Source organism: Danio aesculapii, chromosome 17 (assembly GCF_903798145.1).
Source record: "Danio aesculapii chromosome 17, fDanAes4.1, whole genome shotgun sequence".
NCBI classification, from domain to species: Eukaryota; Metazoa; Chordata; class Actinopteri; order Cypriniformes; family Danionidae; genus Danio; species Danio aesculapii.
Genome location: NC_079451.1, coordinates 14,469,067 through 14,490,614, shown reverse-complemented (window position 1 = coordinate 14,490,614; position 21,548 = coordinate 14,469,067). Strand labels below are relative to the sequence as shown.

General features: G+C 35.6%; 1 protein-coding gene across 2 annotated transcripts in view; it reads left to right on the top strand.

The window, feature by feature from the left end:
- The window catches only part of babam2 (BRISC and BRCA1 A complex member 2), a 194,306-nt gene that overhangs the window by 90,601 nt on the left and 82,157 nt on the right, over positions 1-21,548 (top strand). For both annotated transcript variants that reach the window (XM_056477401.1, XM_056477402.1), the window contains exon 6: positions 5,389-5,463. In XM_056477401.1, coding sequence (XP_056333376.1) covers positions 5,389-5,463 — 75 coding nt within the window. The remainder of the gene's footprint in view (positions 1-5,388; positions 5,464-21,548) is intronic.

Genomic DNA, 21,548 nt, shown 5'->3' with positions numbered 1-21,548 from the left:
GTTCAAAACACAATTCATAAATGCACAAATTCAATTCGTAAATTCAAAACACAATTCATAAATGCACAAATCCAATTCGTAATTCAAAACACAATTCATAAATGCGCAAATCCAATTGGTAAATTCAAAACACAATTTATAAATGCACAAATCCAATTCGTAAATTCAACACACAATTCATAAATGCGCAAATCCAATTCGTAAATTCAACACACAATTCATAAATGCGCAAATCCAATTCGTAAATTCAAAGCACAATTCATAAATGCACAAATGCAATTACTAAATTTAACACAGTTCATAAATTCAAAACACAATTTGTAAATTCAAAACACAATTCATTAATGCGCAAATCCAATTCGTAAATTCAAAACACAATTCATAAATGCGCAAATCCAATTTGTAAATTCAAAACACAATTCATAAATGCGCAAATCCAATTCGTAAATTCAAAGCACAATTCATAAATGCACAAATGCAATTACTAAATTTAACACAGTTCATAAATTCAAAACACAGTTCATAAATTCAAAGCACAGTTCAAAACACAATTCATAAATGCACAAATCCAATTCGTAAATTTAAAACACAATTCATAAATGTGCAAATCCAATTCGTAATTCAAAACACAATTCATAAATGCGCAAATCCAATTGGTAAATTCAAAACTCAATTTATAAATGCACAAATCCAATTCGTAAATTCAACACACAATTCATAAATGCGCAAATCCAATTCGTAAATTCAACACACAATTCATAAATGCACAAATCCAATTCGTAAATTCAACACACAATTCATAAATGCGCAAATCCAATTCGTAAATTCAAAGCACAATTCATAAATGCACAAATGCAATTACTAAATTTAACACAGTTCATAAATTCAAAACACAATTTGTAAATTCAAAACACAATTCATTAATGCGCAAATCCAATTTGGAAATTCAAAACACAATTCATAAATGCGCAAATCCAATTCGTAAATTCAAAGCACAATTCATAAATGCGCAAATGCAATTACTAAATTTGACACAATTCATAAATTTAAAACACAATTCATAAATGCACAAATCCAATTCGTAAATTCAAAACACAATTCATAAATGCGCAAATCCAATTAGAAAATTCAAAACACAATTCATAAATGCACAATTCCAATTCGTAAATTCAAAACACAATTCATAAATATGTAAATCAAATTCGTAAATTAAAAACACAATTCATAAATGTGTAAATCCAATTAGTAAATTCAAAACACAATTCATAAATGCACAAATCCAATTCATAAAATTCAAAACACAATTCATAAATGCACAAATCCAATTCATAAAATTCAAAACACAATTCATAAATATGTAAATCAAATTTGTAAATTAAAAACACAATTCATAAATGTGTAAATCCAATTAGTAAATTCAAAACACAATTCATAAATGTGCAAATTCAATTACTAAATTCAACACACAGTTCATAAATTCAAAACACATTTCGTAAATTCAAAAAAAAATTGTTTTGGATTTACGAATCGGATTTGTGTACTTTTGAATTGTTTTGAATTTACAAATTGTATTTTGTAAATGGGAATTTTTCTGTGTATGAGCTTTATTTTTGTAAACATATTATTTTTGAGACTGATCTGACTCCATAGAATATCAATGTCAGATGATTCATACACAGGGCACAGTGAAGAGACTGGTTTGAATGCACACACAGTTGGACACACTCAGAAAGTTCTATAATGTGGTTGTGTTTTTGGGAAGAGAATGTTGGGCTGTGGGCATGAGTGTGTTGCTTCATACTGCAGGCTTCAGTCTTTTAAGGGATGTGGTCTGTGGGATAACAGTATGATTAGGAAACATTTGTGTAATCCTCATCTGTAAATGATGTAACATACATATATTATGTAAAGGTAAACAAGTAGTGATCCAGCAAAGTACGTTTAAAATTTGAACATTTGTATATACTTTAGAAAGCAATCAAAGTGAATTTAAAGTGAGCTGTGTTTTGTGGGAAAAATTTACCCCAAAATAATAATTCTGTCATCTTTTACTCACCCTTTTCTTGTTTAAAACTAGTTTGAGTTTTGTTGAACACAAAAGAAGATGTTTTGAACAATGCTGGAAGTCTGTAAACACTGACATCCATAGGTTTTGTTTTTTTTCTTACTATGGAAGTCAATGATTATTGGTTTCCAATACTTTTTAAATTATTTCTTTTTTCTTTTATGTTCAACAGAACAAAATCCGCCAACTTTTTTGTGAGTAAACTTTGGCAGAACAGTATTTTTTTTTTTGTGAACTGTCCCTTTAAAGCACAGGTGTCAAACTCAGTTCCTGGAGGGCCGCAGCTCTGCACAGTTTAGTTCCAACCCTAATTAAACAAAAGTGCTTCAGGCTTGTTTGAAACCTACAGGTAAGCGTGTGGGAGCAGGGTTGGAACTAAACTGTGCAGGGCTGCAGCTCTCCATGAACTGAGCTTGTCATCCCTGCTTTAAGGGGACCAAGCATTGGCATCTAAAACAGTCAAGCCTGAAATGATTCATACTTCTGGCAAATTTTTATTCAACCAGTAAGTTGTTTTTGACCGGAAATGACACTTCTTCCAAAGAAGCTTTCTCCTGAGAGATAATAAGGCTCAGAGATGGCAAAAGTACACACATCCTTTACTCAGGTAGAAGTACAGATGCTCATGTTTAAAACAACTCTCCTAAAAGTTGAATTACTAACTACACTTTTGTACTCAATTAAAAGTAAAGAAGTACGGCCTGAAATATGTAATTAAGTAAAAAGTATACATTACTACTACCTGTTTCAGTTTCATGGTGGTCGCTACACCGCACATCATGTATACATCCACACAAAATACCTTACATTTCAATTTTTTTTTTTCTACTTGCAAAGTATCCAAGCAATATTACTCTACAATACAGTACAATACTGTACAATACTTTACAATACAGTAGAGTATGTATTTGAATGCAAATAATTTTTTTCATCATGCTAAAGCTGCTTCATTAACTTCAAACAGCAACACTCTTGCAGCTCATATGATTTCACAATTTTTTATGGAATTTTTTTTTTTTTTTTTTTTTTTTACTATTTACTATTGCGCCTACTGTATGATAGAGCCCTAGTCTTACTAGCCAATTGAGTAAGCACACGTTCGTTTTGCCCAGTCAGAATTGCGCAACCAAACTATGCAGAACGCCCACAATAAAAAACTAAATAAACAAACAAACAGGAAAGCGCAGACGAGTGGGATTATGACATTTGCCACTTCAGAAGCATTAAGAGACTAATTAATATCAAACAATAACAGGACATCAGTAATATGAGAATATTTTGGTTTCAAAGTCACAGACACTGAACAAAAACAGGTAATTTGTAAGAGCTGTTGTAGAATTGTTGTCAAAGCACTGGGAAATACAACAATCAGCACCTAAAAAGGCACCACGGACGGCTATATAAGGAGTGTCTTGCTAAAAAGTCAGTTAAAACTATTGCCAATGACATTTAATCTAGTAGCAAGCAACAGCAAAGTACAATTTCTGAGTTGTTTCAGCCATGTTAGTTTGCTGAAAGTTCTGTATTTTTATATTTATTATTTTTTTGTTTGTGTAATAAGCTACACTATCTCCCTAATTTGAGCTAAGCTTGTTTACAGAAAGGTAAGGTTATTTTATTTGTGCTTGCTGTTTGCTCTAGATTAAAAATTGTTTCAGTTTCTGGATATTTAAAAATAAATTTGAATAAATGTTTAGGTAAAAATTAATATCTTTTCATTCCCTTTTTTGAACTAACACTCACTGCATTTTAGCAGTAAGAAGCTGCGATACAGAATATTGAGCTGAAGCTTGACAACAAAATTAAACCGTTAATCAAATCAAAATTGCAAAATCTGTCAAAAAAAAAAAAAACGGTAATTAGATATTTTGCTAAATTGCACAGCCCTATGGCTCGTTTCCACTGACTGGTACGGTACGGTTCGGTTTGGTATGGGTCACCTTTATCAGGCTTGCGTTTCCACTAACAAGGGTACCCTTTTGGTGGGCGTGCTGTATGACAGAAAGTTTCAGTCGACGTCATTCTCGCTCGAGGAAATGTCTACAATAAAGCTGTACGGGTCACTTACATATCATAAGAAAAGCACTTCTCATAAAACAGATGCTTTACACACATAAATACTTGTGTAGAAATGTTTATTACTAATTTTTCAATGAACATGAGTGATTATAACTGCAAATCAATGACAATGTGAAACAGCCTACTGTAACGTCTGTAATTATATTAAATAACTAAATAAATGAACATATATAAACACATACAGCCCCATACAGTCTCCGATATGTTACCAACTACAGAAGAACACACACAACAGACGTTTCATCCATATTTAGGTTCAAAACAACACAAAATATAGCCTACAGTCAGTGAAAACCTCTTATCTGTGTCTGTAATCTTCAGCAGCACATGTAGCCTCTGTTAAAGAGTAATTCTGTCATTCCCAGTTCATATTAGTCCAAAATGTGAAGATAATAAGTTAGTTATACATGGCATTTTGTTCATGTCTGCTGATAAATAATGTGCTCCTTTTTTTCCGGCTTCTCCTTTGTTTCTTCACGCTTCACTCTCGTGTTTGTCAGTGTCTGACAGGATCGGGTTTCAAAAGCATGTCAATAATCAAGCGCAGGTTATTATCATCACCTCAAGAACTTTGTTGTTTCAGATATAATGTTAGACGTGCGCGAGCGCTAGCAAGAAAGCGAAACCGCTCGCGCCTCAGACTGGCTCGTAAAAAACTACGGGGCACAGGGTAAATCTGCTCTTCTTCTTGGCTTTGTGGCTGTTCATCCAGACGACGACAAGGTTTGTTTGAGCCCAGATCGACCATGGCTCGTTATTATATGTATTTATAATTCCGCTATGTGTGTATTATTCTCTATATATTCGCTATAATTCTCTCGGCTGTGTGTGTATTTCAAACATGGCGGGTTTTTTGTTTTCATTCTGGCTTGTTGCGTTAGCGAAAGACGTATCTCTGTAAACCAATTGCGTTCAGCTGCACGTGTGGCTCCGCCTTTTGGTACCCTTTCTCGTGTTTGGTACCCTTTCGAAAGGGTGCTGAAAAAGTGGTACGGTACGGTTCGGAACGATTTTTGACAGTGGAAATGGCCATAAAACCGAACCGTACCGTACCACTCAGTGGAAACGGGCCACTAGATCCATGTAATCCCATTGTTTTGTTTTGTACAACACAATGAATGTGTGATGCAGATCAATTCTAATACAGGAATATGTGATCTGATCTGAAACTGGTGTGTGAGCGGTGTTACAGAGTGTATGCGCTCACGATTTGATCAAGTGTTGTTTTTTTTTTCTCCTTCTAGACGGGGGAGTTTTCTGCTCGTTTCCTTCTCAAGCTCCCTGTGGATTTTAGCAACATTCCTATCTATCTTCTCAAGGTAAGACGGATCCATCAGCATGCACTCTTAGAAAGAATGTTAGCCCCCGTACCTTTGATTTGAAAGATGTTTATCTGTTTATCAGTGCATAAAAATGTCTCAGCGGAAAAAAAAAAAAGATTCATGCAAAGGTGAATATAAGAATAGGTCGTTCTTGTGCGAGTGCTCTTTTCTCCGCTCTTGTTTGTGCGTGTGTGTGTGTGTGTAGGCTGTAAGTTGACTAATCAGCAGCCTGTCACACCCAATCAACTCTGAGCTCTGTTGTGTCTGCAGGCCTTCTCTCTCGCCTCTCCTTCCAGTCACCCCGTGTCTTGCCCTCTCTTTTTTTCTTTTTCCTATTTGCCCGTCTCTGTCACACTACTATGTGTATGTCTGTGCCAATGTGTGCGTGAGAGGGCGTGTACAGCCTCGGGAGGCCCTTGCTCTATGGCCTTTTCTAGTTGGAGCCACGTTTGTCCTCCCCAAGAGAGCTGAAATGATGGTAAACATACGGAAAACAGCAGCCGTCATCAGCATCACCATCTCAGCATTATGCAGTACACAGCACTCATGCACAGACATGTATGGTTGGACTTTACTGCACTGAAACTCACTTTAGCTACAAGTCCAGCATGGGTTTTTGATGTTACTGCTGTGGAGGAGTTATATCCGGCTAATTTGTTGCGAAGCTTGATGTATTGGTGTCTACAATTGTGGGTTTTTTTTTTTTATTCATCATCTTTAATAGAGTTTGCAGGGTTTACACTGTTAAGTCTTAACCTTTGTGTGCTTTTGTGGATGTTTTCATCCACTCTGGTCTGATTGTGAGGCCTAATTTGGCCACAGCTTTCTCTGTGTTTCAGCAAATCGAATGATTTTTGGTGACAAATCTTATCTTGAGACATATTTTGGGAAAATGCTTTGAATTTTCAAAAATTCAACAATTCTTTACAATTCATTTTATAAAATACCCTTTCATTACGTTCAGGGCTGTTTTTGTCCTATTGACTTTTATTATAATAACATTTTGTGAAGCCATGACATCATATATACGTTTAAATAAATGAGTAAGTGCACTTTAAATACCTGGATAATGCACTTATTCAACTGATAAACAGAAGTGTGGAATGATGAACACTTTTTGTATTTTGTATTCTCTATTGGATTCAAGTCAGGTGATTGGCTGGGCCATTCTACAGCTTGAATTTGTTTCTTTGAAAGCTTTTGAGAGTTTCCTTGGCTGTGTTTTTTTATCATTGTCTTGCTGAAATGTCCACCCTGGTTTCATCTTCATCATCCTGTTAATGTAGATGATGGACCGAAGCAGCTGATATTCATTTACACTGATGAAGGGCAGATGGTTTCTGAATAACTGCTGAGAGATTTCAGCAGTTATTCAGATTTCAGATTTCTGCTGCCTTTCTACAGCTCCCTTTCTTTATTTGTTTAATACTTATGAGTAGAGGTGTGAACCAACACTGGTCTCACGGTTTGGTTCAGTTACGATTATCATGCCATCGATTCAGTTAAATTCGATACATAATTTGATATTTTAATTCAATTCAATTCAATTCACCTTTATTGTATAGCGCTTATACAATATAGATTGTGTCAAAGCAGCTTCACATAAAAGGTCACAGTAAATAGGAACAGTGTAGTTCAGTTTGTAGTGTTTAAGTTCAGTTCAGTTTAGCTCAGTTCAGTGTGGTTTAATAATCACCACTGAGAGTCCAAATACTGAAGAGCAAATCCAACGATGCGCAGCTCTACAGATCCCGAAACATGCAAGCCAGTGGCGACAGCGGAGAGGGAAAAAAAACTTCACTAAAGGTGGAAGTGAAGAAAAAAAACCTTGAGAGAAACCAGGCTCAGTTGGGCACGACCATTTTAATTTCTCCGCTGGCCAAACGTCTTGTGCAGAGCTGTAGTCTCAGTGGCGGAGGCTGGAAGCTGGCCTCAGCGAAGACTCGTCTGTCTCTGGAGCGTCACAGGAATCAGTCTCATGTTCTCCACTCCTCCATGACCATCACAGTAGCTGCTCAGGATTCGGCCAGGTCCAGGATATAAAAACCTTGGGATCATCTCGTCGTTGGTCTTGGATCGAATCAGTGGCTCTGCATAGTCTGAGGGCCTCGGGAAGAGTATCCCCAGGTGGAAATGGAGAATAAAAAAAATAATTAGCGTAGCTGATGTTCACAGTGTATATCAACAAGATGCATAACCTGTGTGGAAGCCCCCAAGTGGTGCACTAAGTGTATGCTTTACTGAACAGATAGGTCTTTAATCTAGTTTTGAATTGGGAGAGTGTGTCTGAGCCTCGGACGTTATCAGGAAGGCTATTCCAGAGTTTAGGAGCTATAAATGAGAAGGCTCGGCCTCCTTTACTCGACTTTGCTATTCTAGGTACTACCAGGAGCCCTGAGTTTTGAGACCTTAAAGAGCGAGTTGGATTGTAGCGAGACAGAAGATTGGTTAGATAAACAGGAGCTAGATTATTTAAAGCTTTGTAGGTAAGAAGCAATATTTTAAATTCAATACGAAATTTAACAGGCAGCCAGTGTAAGGAGGATAAAATTGGGGTGATGTGATCAAATTTTCTAGACCTGGTAAGAACTCTGGCAGCTGCATTTTGTACTAATTGAAGTTTGTTAATAGAGGATGCTGGGCAGCCAGCAAACAGTGCATTACAGTAGTCCAGCCTAGAAGTCATAAAAGCATGGACTAGCTTTTCTGCATCTGACATGGATAGCATACTTCGTAACTTAGCGATATTTCTCAGATGAAAGAAAGCAGTTTTTGTGACATGGGATATATGATTTTTAAAAGTTAAGTTGCTGTCTAATATGACACCCAGATCTTTTATAGTAGAGCTAACACTAACTTTGTATCCCCCTAATTGTAGGTCGAGTTGTGAGATTTTACTTTGCAACACAATAATTATTGTGTTAAAATGTATCATTTGTATTTATATATTATTTGTTATACAATTTTGTCCTTTAAAGGGCACCTAGGTTACCCTTTTTTTCAGATTTAATATAAGTTTTTTGTGTCTCCAGAATGTGGCTGTAAAGTTTCAGCTCAAAACGGCCATCAGATTTGTTATTATACCTTTTATAAGTTTCTTTTTTATACCTTTTTGAAAAATTTTGCGGTTTTGTTGTACTGCGCCTTTAAGGCTAGTCCTCCCCGCCCACCGTTTCTACATGCCTTTCTGCGTGCCTTAATCTCCTCCCTCGGCTGATTCAGACGACAGACAGATATAAAGAAAGAAGATCTCACATTTGTGAGAAATACTACAGTAAGAACTTTACCAATTAGTATTTGATGCATTTGTTGTGAGTTTGCAATGATGAGTCACAAACAATGTCATTGCAAAGTTCACGCGCACACACACAGATACACACACACAGACAGTGAGCTCGTTTAGCTTTGCACTCTTTTTGCATGCATATGTGACAGGATACAGGTTTAAATCCACTGCTGTATGGATATCTGTTATGTTAATGTGCAAAATAAACCTGATTTAACGTCCACAAACCGGGATTGAAGCATCTTTGATATTTGTCCAGACACGCGGCTGTACTAATGAAGTAAAGCTGAAGTAAATCGCTGTAATTCATTACACACATGCTCTGTTTTAAAACATTTTAAACTTGTAAAACTCACCTTTGATTACATTTGATGATGATTGATGATCCTAGTGAACTGAACAGACCTTTTATTCCCGGTTGCTTTGTGCACGTCCTGTCTTGTTGGTATGATTATACACGTGACTACTAGGGCATGTTAATACGCAGCTGTCAATCAATTCGTTGGGTGGGGTATCGCACTCCTACGTCAATTTGTGGTCGATCTGAAAACCGCTTCAAGTAGTCCACCGTTTTTATGTTGTTAAATTGAAAAAAAGGATTTGGGTGTGTTTATATCACACCAATATGATGGTCTATACCAGGGGTCACCAATCTCGGTCCTGGAGGGTCGGTGTCCCTGCAGGGTTTAACTCCTACTTGCCTCAACACACCTGCCTGGATGTTTCAAGTATCCCTAGTAAGACCTTGATTAGCTTATTCAGGTGTGTTTGATTAGGGTTGGAGCTAAAATCTGCAGGACACCGGCCCTCTAGGAACAGGTTTGGTGACCCCTGGTCTATATACACTATACCTACACATATGTCTGTCCAAACAGCTTGAAAAGTAGATTTTTCACCATAGGTGCCCTTTAAAACAAGCAGTCAGATAAATGTTCTGGACCTTTAATTTTACCTACTCAAAGAAAACACTTTTTTTATGTATTAAACAAAGCTCAAGTACATGCACAGAACAACTTGAGCACGTATAACAAATGTAAATATTATCCTGCTTGGTTTTTGAACATTGTTGGGTGAGTTCTTAATGCCTATGATCGATTATGTGCTCAAAAGAAAAGGCTGCGTGGCTCTGTCACTGTACAGGAAACAGTGACACGGACACTGATGGTAAATGGCTGTGGCGATCAGCTGATTCAGTATAGACGACTACACAATCGTAAATTGTGCACAGTTATCTGCTTTTTAAGTGGTTGGAGCGTTTTAATTACTCACTGTCTCCTCCCTCACCATAGTAAGCTACCACCATATAACACATATGTGATAAATAACATCAGAAAAATAATCGGTTATGATTATTACTGAACCAATACCGAATTGTTTGAGTCTGATCGCGGTGCATCGAAGAAACAATTAATTTTGACACCCCTACTTATAAGCATGCGTTCTTGATTGTTGCTAGTTTCCCTAATTGGGAAGAGGTACAATTTGTCAATTTTAAACCGTAAACGAGGGTTAAGTTGCTTTATATAAAGATTTGGGCATAAACTACGATGGAAACACAATAAGCAAATAAATTCAAATAAAATAAATCAAAATAGCCATGTGATGTAGTTTTAAGGGGTCATATGGTAACAAAAATCATCAAAGTGGTTCAGTATTATTACTTCCATAACTGTTTTGAGTGACTGCGCTCCTAAAGAGAGGTCTCACACCTCCAAAAGCCACCACGCTTTAATTGTGTTTCATCTTCTGTGGTGCAAGAACATTCTTAATCTACAATGCTCAGCATAATTGAGTACAGTATTTTGAAAATGAATATTTTTATTCATTTCTCAGTGAATATAAGCAATGTATTTTGGTGCATTCAAAAAAAACAGATCTATTAAACAGATATATTTATTATTTATTGTTATTATAATATTATTTATTAAAATAATATTTTAGCTACCAAACTTATTTAGAAATTGAAAGATAATAAAATTAAATTCAAGCAAAATATTGCAAAAAAAAAATTACAACCTTCAAAATTTCAACAAAATTTTTACGTTTTTTTTTTTTTTTTTTTTTTTTTTTGCTTCTCTTGATTCTTCCTCTTTTATAAATTTGTATGTAATCTTTTTCTATAACATTAATTTAGGTGTACTAGTTTTTGGACCGTTCGTGAGTTATTGTAAGTTATTTTGTTAGATAAGTTCCAGATTTGGCCTCAGTTTAGCAGGAAGTGACAGTTTCCTTCTCTTTGATTCATTGTATGGAATCGGTGCTTTATTCGTAAATGTTTTTTTGCAATATTCAAGTTTAATTCGCATCTTTGGATGAAACAAAGCGAGACTCTTCTACATAGCTAGTGTCTATTTTCCTAAGAGATCTGATCTTTCTTTCTGTAAGTACCTTCTGTAGCATGAATTTGTAAGACATTTGAAAGTCAGCATCATAGTCTTTTATCACTCCTCGAACAAGTTGCTGGTGGATGACATTTTGACAGCTCAAATCTTCATCATGACAAATCTCCAATGACGTTCTCTGCTCTCTTGGTTTGGCTTTGCACTCTGCTACAGCAGAACAAGGCCATGTAGGCACCGGGAGGAATGGTGTCATGTACCATGATAGTTGCCTGGAGTGTGCCGTCTCACTGGTTTTGTCTTAGTAGTCCGGACATGTTTACCTTCCCAAATTCACTTTTGTCCCTCAGGGACAAAGAGCTTGTCATGAGAGCAGTCTGCACTGGTGGAGAGAAACAAAGGACAATGACAATGGTGTCTTTCTTCTTTGGTATTAACTTTGGGAGTTCAAAGGGTAAGCCCTAACTCTTCAAAACAAATGTTTTACATTTAGAATGCTAAATGCTAATGCTAAAAAGAAAACACTGCGATTTTTATCATATCAAAATTCAAGCTCTTTAAAGGCTTAAAAAAAGACAAGAATTGTGTACCTCAGACAGCTTAGCCCTGCAAATATGCACTGAGCACTGTTCGTTGCTCTTTTTTGGCGTTGTTTAGCGCAGCACCCGTTCGTCTCTAAATGTCAGCTGTCCTAGTTTGTGCAGCCAACGGTGAAGCTAGCCGAGGCTCTGTGTTTGTGACAAGCCTGATCAGTCTCACTCCACTGGAGCCACACAGGCCGCTAGTCGGGACCTGACTCTCTGTGCAACGGAGGAGGAGGATTTCGCAGTTGACCCTCAGGGATACCACCACATGCCGTTGATTATTTTAGACAACTCCTGCGAGTCACATGCCAGGTCTGTAAGTTGCTTTTTGACTGACGTTAGCAGGCCAATCTGTTGCTATAGAATAAATTTTCAATTATTGATCATTTTAATGAAATATGAAGAGAAGGAATCAAGTAAAATAACATTATTTTAAAGGTGATATTGGATGAAATTTTTACTTTTGTAGGTTATGTGTTTAGGTATCAGAGCTGCTGTCTGCCAGCTCAGCCAAGTTGAAAAGAAACATGCAGCTTACTTTTTATATGTACTGTAAAGTTAAATTTCTGCCATAAAACTCTATGCGCATGCAGGCTGATAGGTCACCTAATCTGCTTCTGTGTCATTAGCTACATGGCGCAGAAGATTGGTTGCTACTCATGAGTTTAAATGCTCCACGTCGATTTACGCAGTTAAGCTGCAGCATGTTTTCGGAGACCCTCCTCCACCCCAGCTCCACCTGTGTTTAGATCAGCTAAAGGGGTCACATATATATTATGTGTCCAGAAGCAGTGTGTTATATTCTAAGATTGGCATGTCTGTGATTATACTGACAGTAGCTGGTCTCGGTACTTGTTACATAATAATCAAAGCAGCAGCAGAGTAGCAGGTTTATTCCACCAAGACCAAATACATCAACATTTCCATATAAATATTCATTACCATACTAAATCCCAAGAGTGTTCATGACAGAAATAAATTGTTTTGTATTAGGGATCCTGCAATACTCAATTAAATATTGAACCATTCGGTATGACCTCCACGGTTCATTAGATCTATAAAAATTGAATTAATTATTTTTTTTGCATGAAAGGGGAGTTTCATTACGTGCACTACAGCTGATTTTCACACTCGGAGAGCAGCATTTATAGCAGATCTGAGAGCTGTGTGGAAACTATGGACCTCATTTTGTAAACAGATAGCAAAGTTGCTAAAGATGGTGCCTTTCATTTCTATGCATTTTAACAATGAAGCAATCCTGGCATGCATCACACATTCATGTGTAATTTGACATATTTTCTTCCATGTGCCTGTGCTTTGTTTCAAATAGAGGAAGTTGCTTATGAATGTCACAATATACCAAATCTCACATTAAAAAAAACTTGAACAAAGTCATTATATTTTGTTTTATGTGATCACAAAAGTATTCTCATAGCTTTTTAATATTCTGATTGAACCACAGAAGGCATATGGTTTGTTTAAAAGATGTTTTTTGGTAATTTTCTGGACTTTGACCAGGAAACTATATCTCAATTTGAGTTCTGAAGACAAATTAAGGTCTCAGGGGTTTGGTAAAACATGAGGGGGAGTTATTAATATTATTATTTAATTTTTGAGCGAACTAACCTTTGAGGAATGCCCTGATTTTCATTTTCTTCCCTCTAGTACATCTGCACACTATTTTGATTATTTTAGACAACTACTTGTAGAGCAGACGTTGCCTTATGACTGCTGTTAGCAAGCTGATATTTTGCTGTAGAAAAAGCTCATAAGTAGTAATAGATTCAATGAAATCTGCCGGCAGCTCTTAAATGGTCACCCACTGAAGCTAAGCAGGGCTGCGCCCGATCAGTGCCTGGATGGGAGACCACATGGGAAAGCTAGATTACTGGCGTAAGTGGTGTTAGTGAGGCTAGCAGGGGGTACCCAGCCTGCGGTCTGTATGGGTCCTAATGCCCCAATATAGTGACAGAGACTCTATACTGCTCAGTGAGCGCCGTCTTTCGGATGAGACGTTAAATTGAGGTTCTGACTCTTTGTGGTCATTGAAAATCCCAGGATGTCCTTCAGAAAAGAGTAGGGGTTTAACCCCGGCATCCTGGCCAAATCTGCCCACTGGCCTCTATCCATCATGGCCTCCTAACCCTCCCCATATCATAATTGGCTTAATCACTCTGTCTCCTCTCCACCAATCAGCTGGTGTGTGGTGTGCGGTCTGGCGCAAAAATAGAATTGGGATTGGACCTTAGGCCCTTCTCCCCCAATCACTCAGCTTAGCTCTAGAAAGAGTCCTGGTTATTCCAAACATCTTCCACTTACAGATAATGGAGGCCACTGTGCTCATTGGAACTTTCAGAGCAGCAGAAATTTTTCTCTAACCTTCCCCAGCCTTGTGCTTTGAGACAATCCTGTCTCGGAGGTCTACAGACAATTGCTTCGTCTTCATGCTTGGTTTGTGCTTTGACATGCACTGTCAACCCTGGGACCTTATATAGACAGGTGTATGCCTTTTCAAGTCATGTCCAATCAACTGAATTTACCACAGGTGAACTTCATGGCAAAGGCTGTAAATACTTATGTACATGTGATTTTTTTTTCAGGTTTTTTAATTTAGATAAATTTGCAACAATTTCAAAAAATCTTTTTTCACATTGTCATTATGGGTTATTGTGTGTAGAATTTTGAGGAAATAAATTAATTGAATCCATTTTGGAATAAGGCTGCAACATAAATAATGTGGAAAACGTGAAGCGCTGTGAATACTTTCCGGATGCACTGTATGTTCTGGGAATGTCCCCAAATTGCATTATTCTAGTCCAAGGTACGAGACTATCAGAGCTAATGGAAACTCAGATACAATGCAACCCATAATTAGTTTGTAATACACCACAGCCAAAATAAACAGAGCCAGTAAAAACTGTATAATCTTGGTTAAATATGAGAGAGACTGTATCGGAAATCTTTCAATCCTGATTGTGTACCTATTATTACAGTATTACTGTTTTTATTTTACTTTTTTGTTTGGTGAATCTCGGGCTTTGTTCAAAATCAAAATGTTCAATAAAAAAATTATATTAAAAAATCAACAGCTCAGTTTTATTTTCAGGAAAAAAAAAACTGAAAAAGGAAAGCAAATCTTTCCCAGTGATGGGTTGCAGTTGAAAGGGCATCCGCTGCGTAGAACATATGCTGGATCAGTTGGCGGTTCATTCCGCTGTGGCGACCCCAGATTAACAAAGGGACTAGGCTGAAAAGAAAATGAATGAATGAATGAAAGCAAATCATAGATGTTTGTTCATGTCAAGGGTGAAACAGTAACTTGCCTAAAAAAGACTAGGCAAAATGCAATCAGTCAGATACAGCATCATGCAGATAGCTTTTGAGCATTTGAGCAACACACCAAGCCGTTAGATTTTTCTACTGTAAATCTAAAAGTTCACATTCTGTGTACAATATTCCAGAGATTTTACTATGACTACATAGATCAGTAGCAAGCGCTGATGTTGTCATGGCAACTATGACATTGCATGCAAATTACTTGTAAGGGCTGTGCTACATCTATTTTTGCCATGCTAAACTTATGTTGAGACTAATGTGCAATGAACACGATTGTCAACACAATCTCAGAGTAGACTTTAATGAAGGAAATCAGTGAATTACTGCTTTAAAACTGACATCTGTTGGCCGTGATTTACGTTAGAACACAACGGCAGGCACACACTTTATATTTAGTAAATATGAATTCATATAATTCATTTTGTCAATTTATTTTATATGGTTTTATTAGCATCTAGATATTAATGATCTTATTGTAAACAATTGGAAAGCAGTTTAATCGTTTATTATTATATAATAATTTAACAGTATATAACTAATATATAACTATAATTGACATTCACCCCAAGTCACCAGCCCAATAATATGTCTGTTATTATTATTTAGTTTAATAGTATCTTTCTTTTTTTTTTATTATCTTTTTTATTTTTTCAAAAGGTTTTACACTTACATCAGGTACACGTCAGAGGTCACACATCTGAATACACTCACAAATTTAAGCACAAATTCTGTACATCCACTTTCTCTTTCAGCAATATATGCTTTCCTTTTTGTGCGCATGTACACAAATGTTATATATAATAAAACATTTTATTAAATAAATAATAATAAAAAATAATAACTTAAATAAATAAAACAAAATAAGAAAAAAACAATTAAGTAAAAGTAAATAAATAAACCTGTAAAATAAGATATACATACACATCAACAACAAAACCTTGTACATGTAGGGAATGATCCTTCCAATTTTAGGTTAACAGAAAAGTTCAGGTTTATGGGATGTTGCATAGTTGGTCCATTTTTCGAAGAATGAAATAAATTGTTTCATTTTCTGCATTACAAATGTGGTAATTTGCTCCATTTTATAAATGTCTGTTGAAATTTCCATCAAAGCATTTGGGGTAGGTCTTTCATGTGACAACCATTTTTTGGCAATGCTCTGTTTGACAGCCACCATCCATGATACCATAAGCTTGACACCAGTCTTTGGGAATTTTTGGCCATTCCTCTTTGCAGTACCTCTCAAGCTCTATCAGGTTGGATAAGAAGCAGCAGTGTACAGCCATTTTCAGATCTCTCCCGAGATGTTCAATAGGATTTAGATCTGGGCTCTGGCTGGGCCACTCAAGGACATTCACGAAGTTGTTGTGAAGCCACTCCGTTGATATGTCAATTGTCTATTCATTCTTAGTTATAACAATTCCTCCTTCTTTCTCCCACTTACTTCTAATGTAAGTAGTTAAGTGTGTTTTAAGATTTAGCAAACATTTATATATACCTGAAATCATTTAATAGTATCTTTCAGTATACAAGAAGTATATTATTTCTAATATAATATAATATAATATAATATAATATAATATAATATAATATAATATAATATAATATAATATAATATAATATAAATGTTAATAAATTATAAAAATTCTATTTAAAAATAAAAAATAAAAAGTAACAAAATAATAATATTTAATGATAATAATAAAATTATAATAAATTTTATTAAATATTTGTAATAATATATAATTATTATATAATATTTATAAATTATTTCTTATACAAATATATATTTTTATAAGAAATCTGTTTAAGGCAGATATGAAGTCAAAGCATAAATATGCATTTACATTTTCCCGATTTACAGTTGGACATTGTCATTTTGTTCGCTGCTGTTTCCATTGAACCCTGAGAATTTTGGTTTTCTTTTAAATTTAAAGATTCAAAAACATTCTTATTGTTCAATGACATTTTTTTTTCTTTACAGTGAACAAAACAATGAACAATATATTTGGTTTTACAAGATATTACAAGATATTGGTTTCCTGTCAGGAAGAAACTACTAGCTCATTATACTTTAAATATATTAATAGTATCACAAATTGGTTTGGCAAAAGTTCATTACATCTTAATATTGGAAAAACAAAAGAGCTATGTCTGGGGTGTCAAACAAGAACACTAGATACTATATTTTATGAACCAGTCATCATACATGGGAAAATAGTAGAGCAGTTCTCAAATTTTAAGTATTTAGTCACAATTATTGAAAATAAACTGAATTTAAATAGTAATGTAGAGACTGTTTATAAGAAACAAGTGCAGCGCCTCAGTCTCCTCTGCAAGTTGAGAAATTTTAATGTTAGTACACAGACTTTAAACATGGCATATAGATCATTAATAGAGAGTGTTCTCACATACAATATTGTTTCAAGGTTTGGCAACACATCACTTAAACAGAAGAAGAAATTATCACAAAATTTTGCCTGTCAATCAGGCAAATACAGTGAATCCGGAAAGTATTTGCTTCACTTTTTTCCATATGTTACAGCTTTATTCCAAAATGGATACATTTATTTCCTCAAAATTCTACACACAATACTTCATAATGACAATGTGAAAAAAAATATTAAATTGTTGCAAATTTATTAAAAATGAAAGACCTAAAAAAATCACATGTACATAACTATTCACAGCCTTTGACGCTCTAAATTGATCTCAGGTACAATCTGTTTCCACTGATCATTCTTGATGTTCCTGGAGCTTAATTGGAGTTAACCTGTGGTCAAATCAGTTTATTTAACATGATTTGAAAAGGCATACACCTGTCTGAGGTCCCAGGGTTGACAGTGCATGTCAAAGCACAAACCAAGCATGAAGACAAAGGAATTGTCTGTAGATATCCAAGACAGTACTGTCGCAAGGCACAAGGCTGGGAAAGGTTACAGAAAAATTTCTGCTGCTCTGAAAGTTCCAATGAGCACAGTGGCCTCCATCATCTGTAAGTTGATGATGTTTGGAACCACCAGGACTCTTCCTAGAGCTGGCCGGCCATCTAAGCTGAGTGATCGGGGGAGAAGGGACTTAGTCAGGGAGGTGATCAATAACCCGATGGTCACTCTGTCTGAGCTCCAGCGTTCATCTGTGAACATCATGACAACCATCTGTGCAGGAATATACCAATCAGACCTTTATGGTAGAGTGGCCAGATGGAAGCCACTCGGTGCCTGGAATTTGCCAAAAGGCATCTGAAGGACTCTCAGACCATAAGTATCAAAATTCTCTGGTCTGATGAGACTAAAATTGTACTCTTTGGAGTGAATGCCAGGCATTATGTTTGGAGAAAACCAGGCATTGCTCATCATGAGGCTAATACCATCCCTACATGGTGGCAGCATCATGCTGTAGGGATGTTTTTCAGCAGGAGGAACTGGAAGACTAGTCAGGATAGAGGAAAAGATGAATGCAGCAATGTACAGAGACATCATGAATGAAAACCTGCTTCAGAGTGCTCTTGACCTCAGACTGGGGCGACAGTTCATCTTCCAGCAGGACAATGACCCAAAGCACACCGCCAAAATATCAATAGAGTGGCTTCACAACAACTCCATGAATGTCCTTGAGTGGTCCAGCTAGAGTCCAGACCTAAATCCTATTGAACATCTCTGGAGAGATCTGAAAATGGCTGTACAACATCACTTCCCATCCAACCTGATAAAGCTTGAGAGGTACTGAAAGAGGATTGGGCAAAAATTCCCAAAGACAGGTGTGCCAAGCTTGTGGCATCATATTCAAAAAGACTTGAGGCTGTAATTGCTGCCAAAGGAGCATCAACAAAGAATTGAGCAAAGGCTGTGAATACTTATGTACATGTGATTATTCAGGTTTTTTATTTCTAATAAAGTTGAAACAATTAAAAAAAATCGTTTTTCACATGTCATTATGGGGTATTGTGTGTAGAATTTTGAGGAAATAAATGAATTGAATCCATTTTGGAATGAGGCTGTAACATAAAAACGTGGAAAAAGTGAAGCGCTATGAATACTTTCAGCATGCACTGTAAGATAACTGGTCGGAAATAACATTCGCTGAAGATTCTATTGTACTTCTTTATGGAAAAAACAGCAATTGCAATTTTCAAACATAATACATATCCCCTTCACTCACCTTTGAAATGTTACCATCAGGACACAGGTTTAGAATTCCTAAAGCTCAAAGAAATGCTTATTAAAAAGTAATGTATCCCAATTGCAGTTGTTGTAAACCAGATCACTGTTTGAAGAGAATTTGATGGTTGTCAAGAATGATCTGCAGTAATATGTATGGGGCTAATTTGGCTTTTAAAATTTTAACTTATGTTGTTGTCTTGATGAGTGTTCTTATTGTGTGATTGTTGTATGTATGTAATTGTTGTCTTAAATCCAGTGTTAAAGACAAATTTCCTTTCTGTGACAAGCAGAACGGACAATAAAGTTTAAACTAAACTTAAATTATCAGCATTCTTATTAGTCATATTTTGTCATATTCACTGTAAATTTACTTTAAGAACGACCTCATTCTGCTCACCACCAACACCCCCCATCCCCCTCCCCCCCCCGCTCCAGTACATTGGCACTCTACTATTATATTTATCAGCCTCTCTGCCCTTCCGCAAGCCACTTCAATTTAAACAGGCGACCAATTATTTTTTTTACTCTAATTATTTTCCTTCTTGATTTAAGTGCATTCTTAACATCAGTCAGAGTGCATCCAAGGTGAAGGTGAAGGTTGCCCAAGGCCTGCAGACCACCTTTCCACTATTCCCCAGCTTCATACATCCTCATTTTATGGTGCACATACCAATTTGGTTGCGATTTCTCTTTAAAAACCCCAAACAATGAAAAATGCTCAGAAATGAAACCTCATCATCATTAAACTCTTATGCAACAATTAATTTTAAGGCTGTCTGTGCCAATTAAACTCTTCATTATTATTCCAAATATTTAGAAATATCGAGGAGCGTACGGTACAGAATCACGATCATGATCCTTAGGGTAGAATTTAATAAACACTGTCATGGACTGATGTTCAACAGCCCAGGGCATGGTTTGATTTTTAACTGGAATAAGCATTGATCATTTTCAAATGAAATGGAGAGAGAGAAATTAGAAACATCACGTTAAATGAAATGCTTTAACATGCAGTACATGGAGTGTAATTAAATCAATTCTTTTTCACATTATAATTGGTTGTCATCAGATGCTATGATGTTGGTAGAAATTACCACTGTATGTTACCTCAGTGTTCTCTATATGTTTTCTATGTGGTCCACATGGAGCTCATTAGGTGCATTTAAAACAAAAAAAACAAGCATACGTATATGTTTTTGTGTCAGTATTGCCTCTCATTTTTAGTCGAGTTGGGCAAGTTACTTTCAAAATATAATACATATCACTAGAATGTAATTGGTTACATTATAAAATGACTATCTTGGAAATATAATGCCTTATGATATTTTCGAATTACTTTGAAGCAGCTTTCATCAAAATAACCACAGAAGACTACATTTCCAAACATTAATTTTGCCGTTAATTGTAATTATTCTATATGATTTTTGTTTGCCGACAACAGCCAAAACTCCACATATTTTTGTACTCCACAGCTTTTGTTTAAAATATTGAAATTAAATTAAATATAAAAAGAACATTAAAATGTTTTGTAAGATCATTAGCTGATCATTTTTAACCATAAATACAGTTATATTTCACTTTTATGACTCCAGAAAGCAGTCGCCGTCTTAGGTTGAAATAGCAACCATACACAGTACAAGGCCTGTTGCAGGAAATGCACTATGATACTTTTGCATTACTTTAGAGCTACTTTTATCAAAATGGTTACAGAAGTATGATTACATTTGCAAACATTCATTTTTTTCCATCTATTGTAGTCATTCTATGAGATTTTTGTTTGCGCAAGCAGTCTGACAACAGCCAGTGCTCCACATATGATAGCTTTTGTTTAAAATATTAAAATTACATTAAATTAAATATCAAAAGAACATTAATTTTTTTTTTAAATAATTAGCTGATCATTTTTAGCAATAAATAGAATATTATTTATTTTTTATGACTTCAGAAAGCAGACGGTGTGTTAGGTTGAAATGGTAACCGGATACAGTACAAGTATGACTACATTTGCAAATATTCATTTAGCCATGAATTGTAATTATTTAATGACTCCACATATGACTTTTGTTTTAAAATATTAAAATTTAGAAAAAACATTTTGAAAATTGTTTAAGATTTTAAACTGATCCTTTTTTCAACAATAAATACAATATTATTTCAGTTTTTAATATGCCTCCAGAAAACAGACAGTTTGTTAGGTTGACATGGCAATGCACATTGCAGGATTTGCAGAATAGGAAATATACAAGTATACAATCATTTATAGAAAACATTATCAGACTTCGCAACTCATTTGTGCATTTTACAATCATTTCTTTCAGGAATGGATTTGAAGTAGTAAGCTACAGATATACAGTCCCTGTGTGTGTGTGACGAG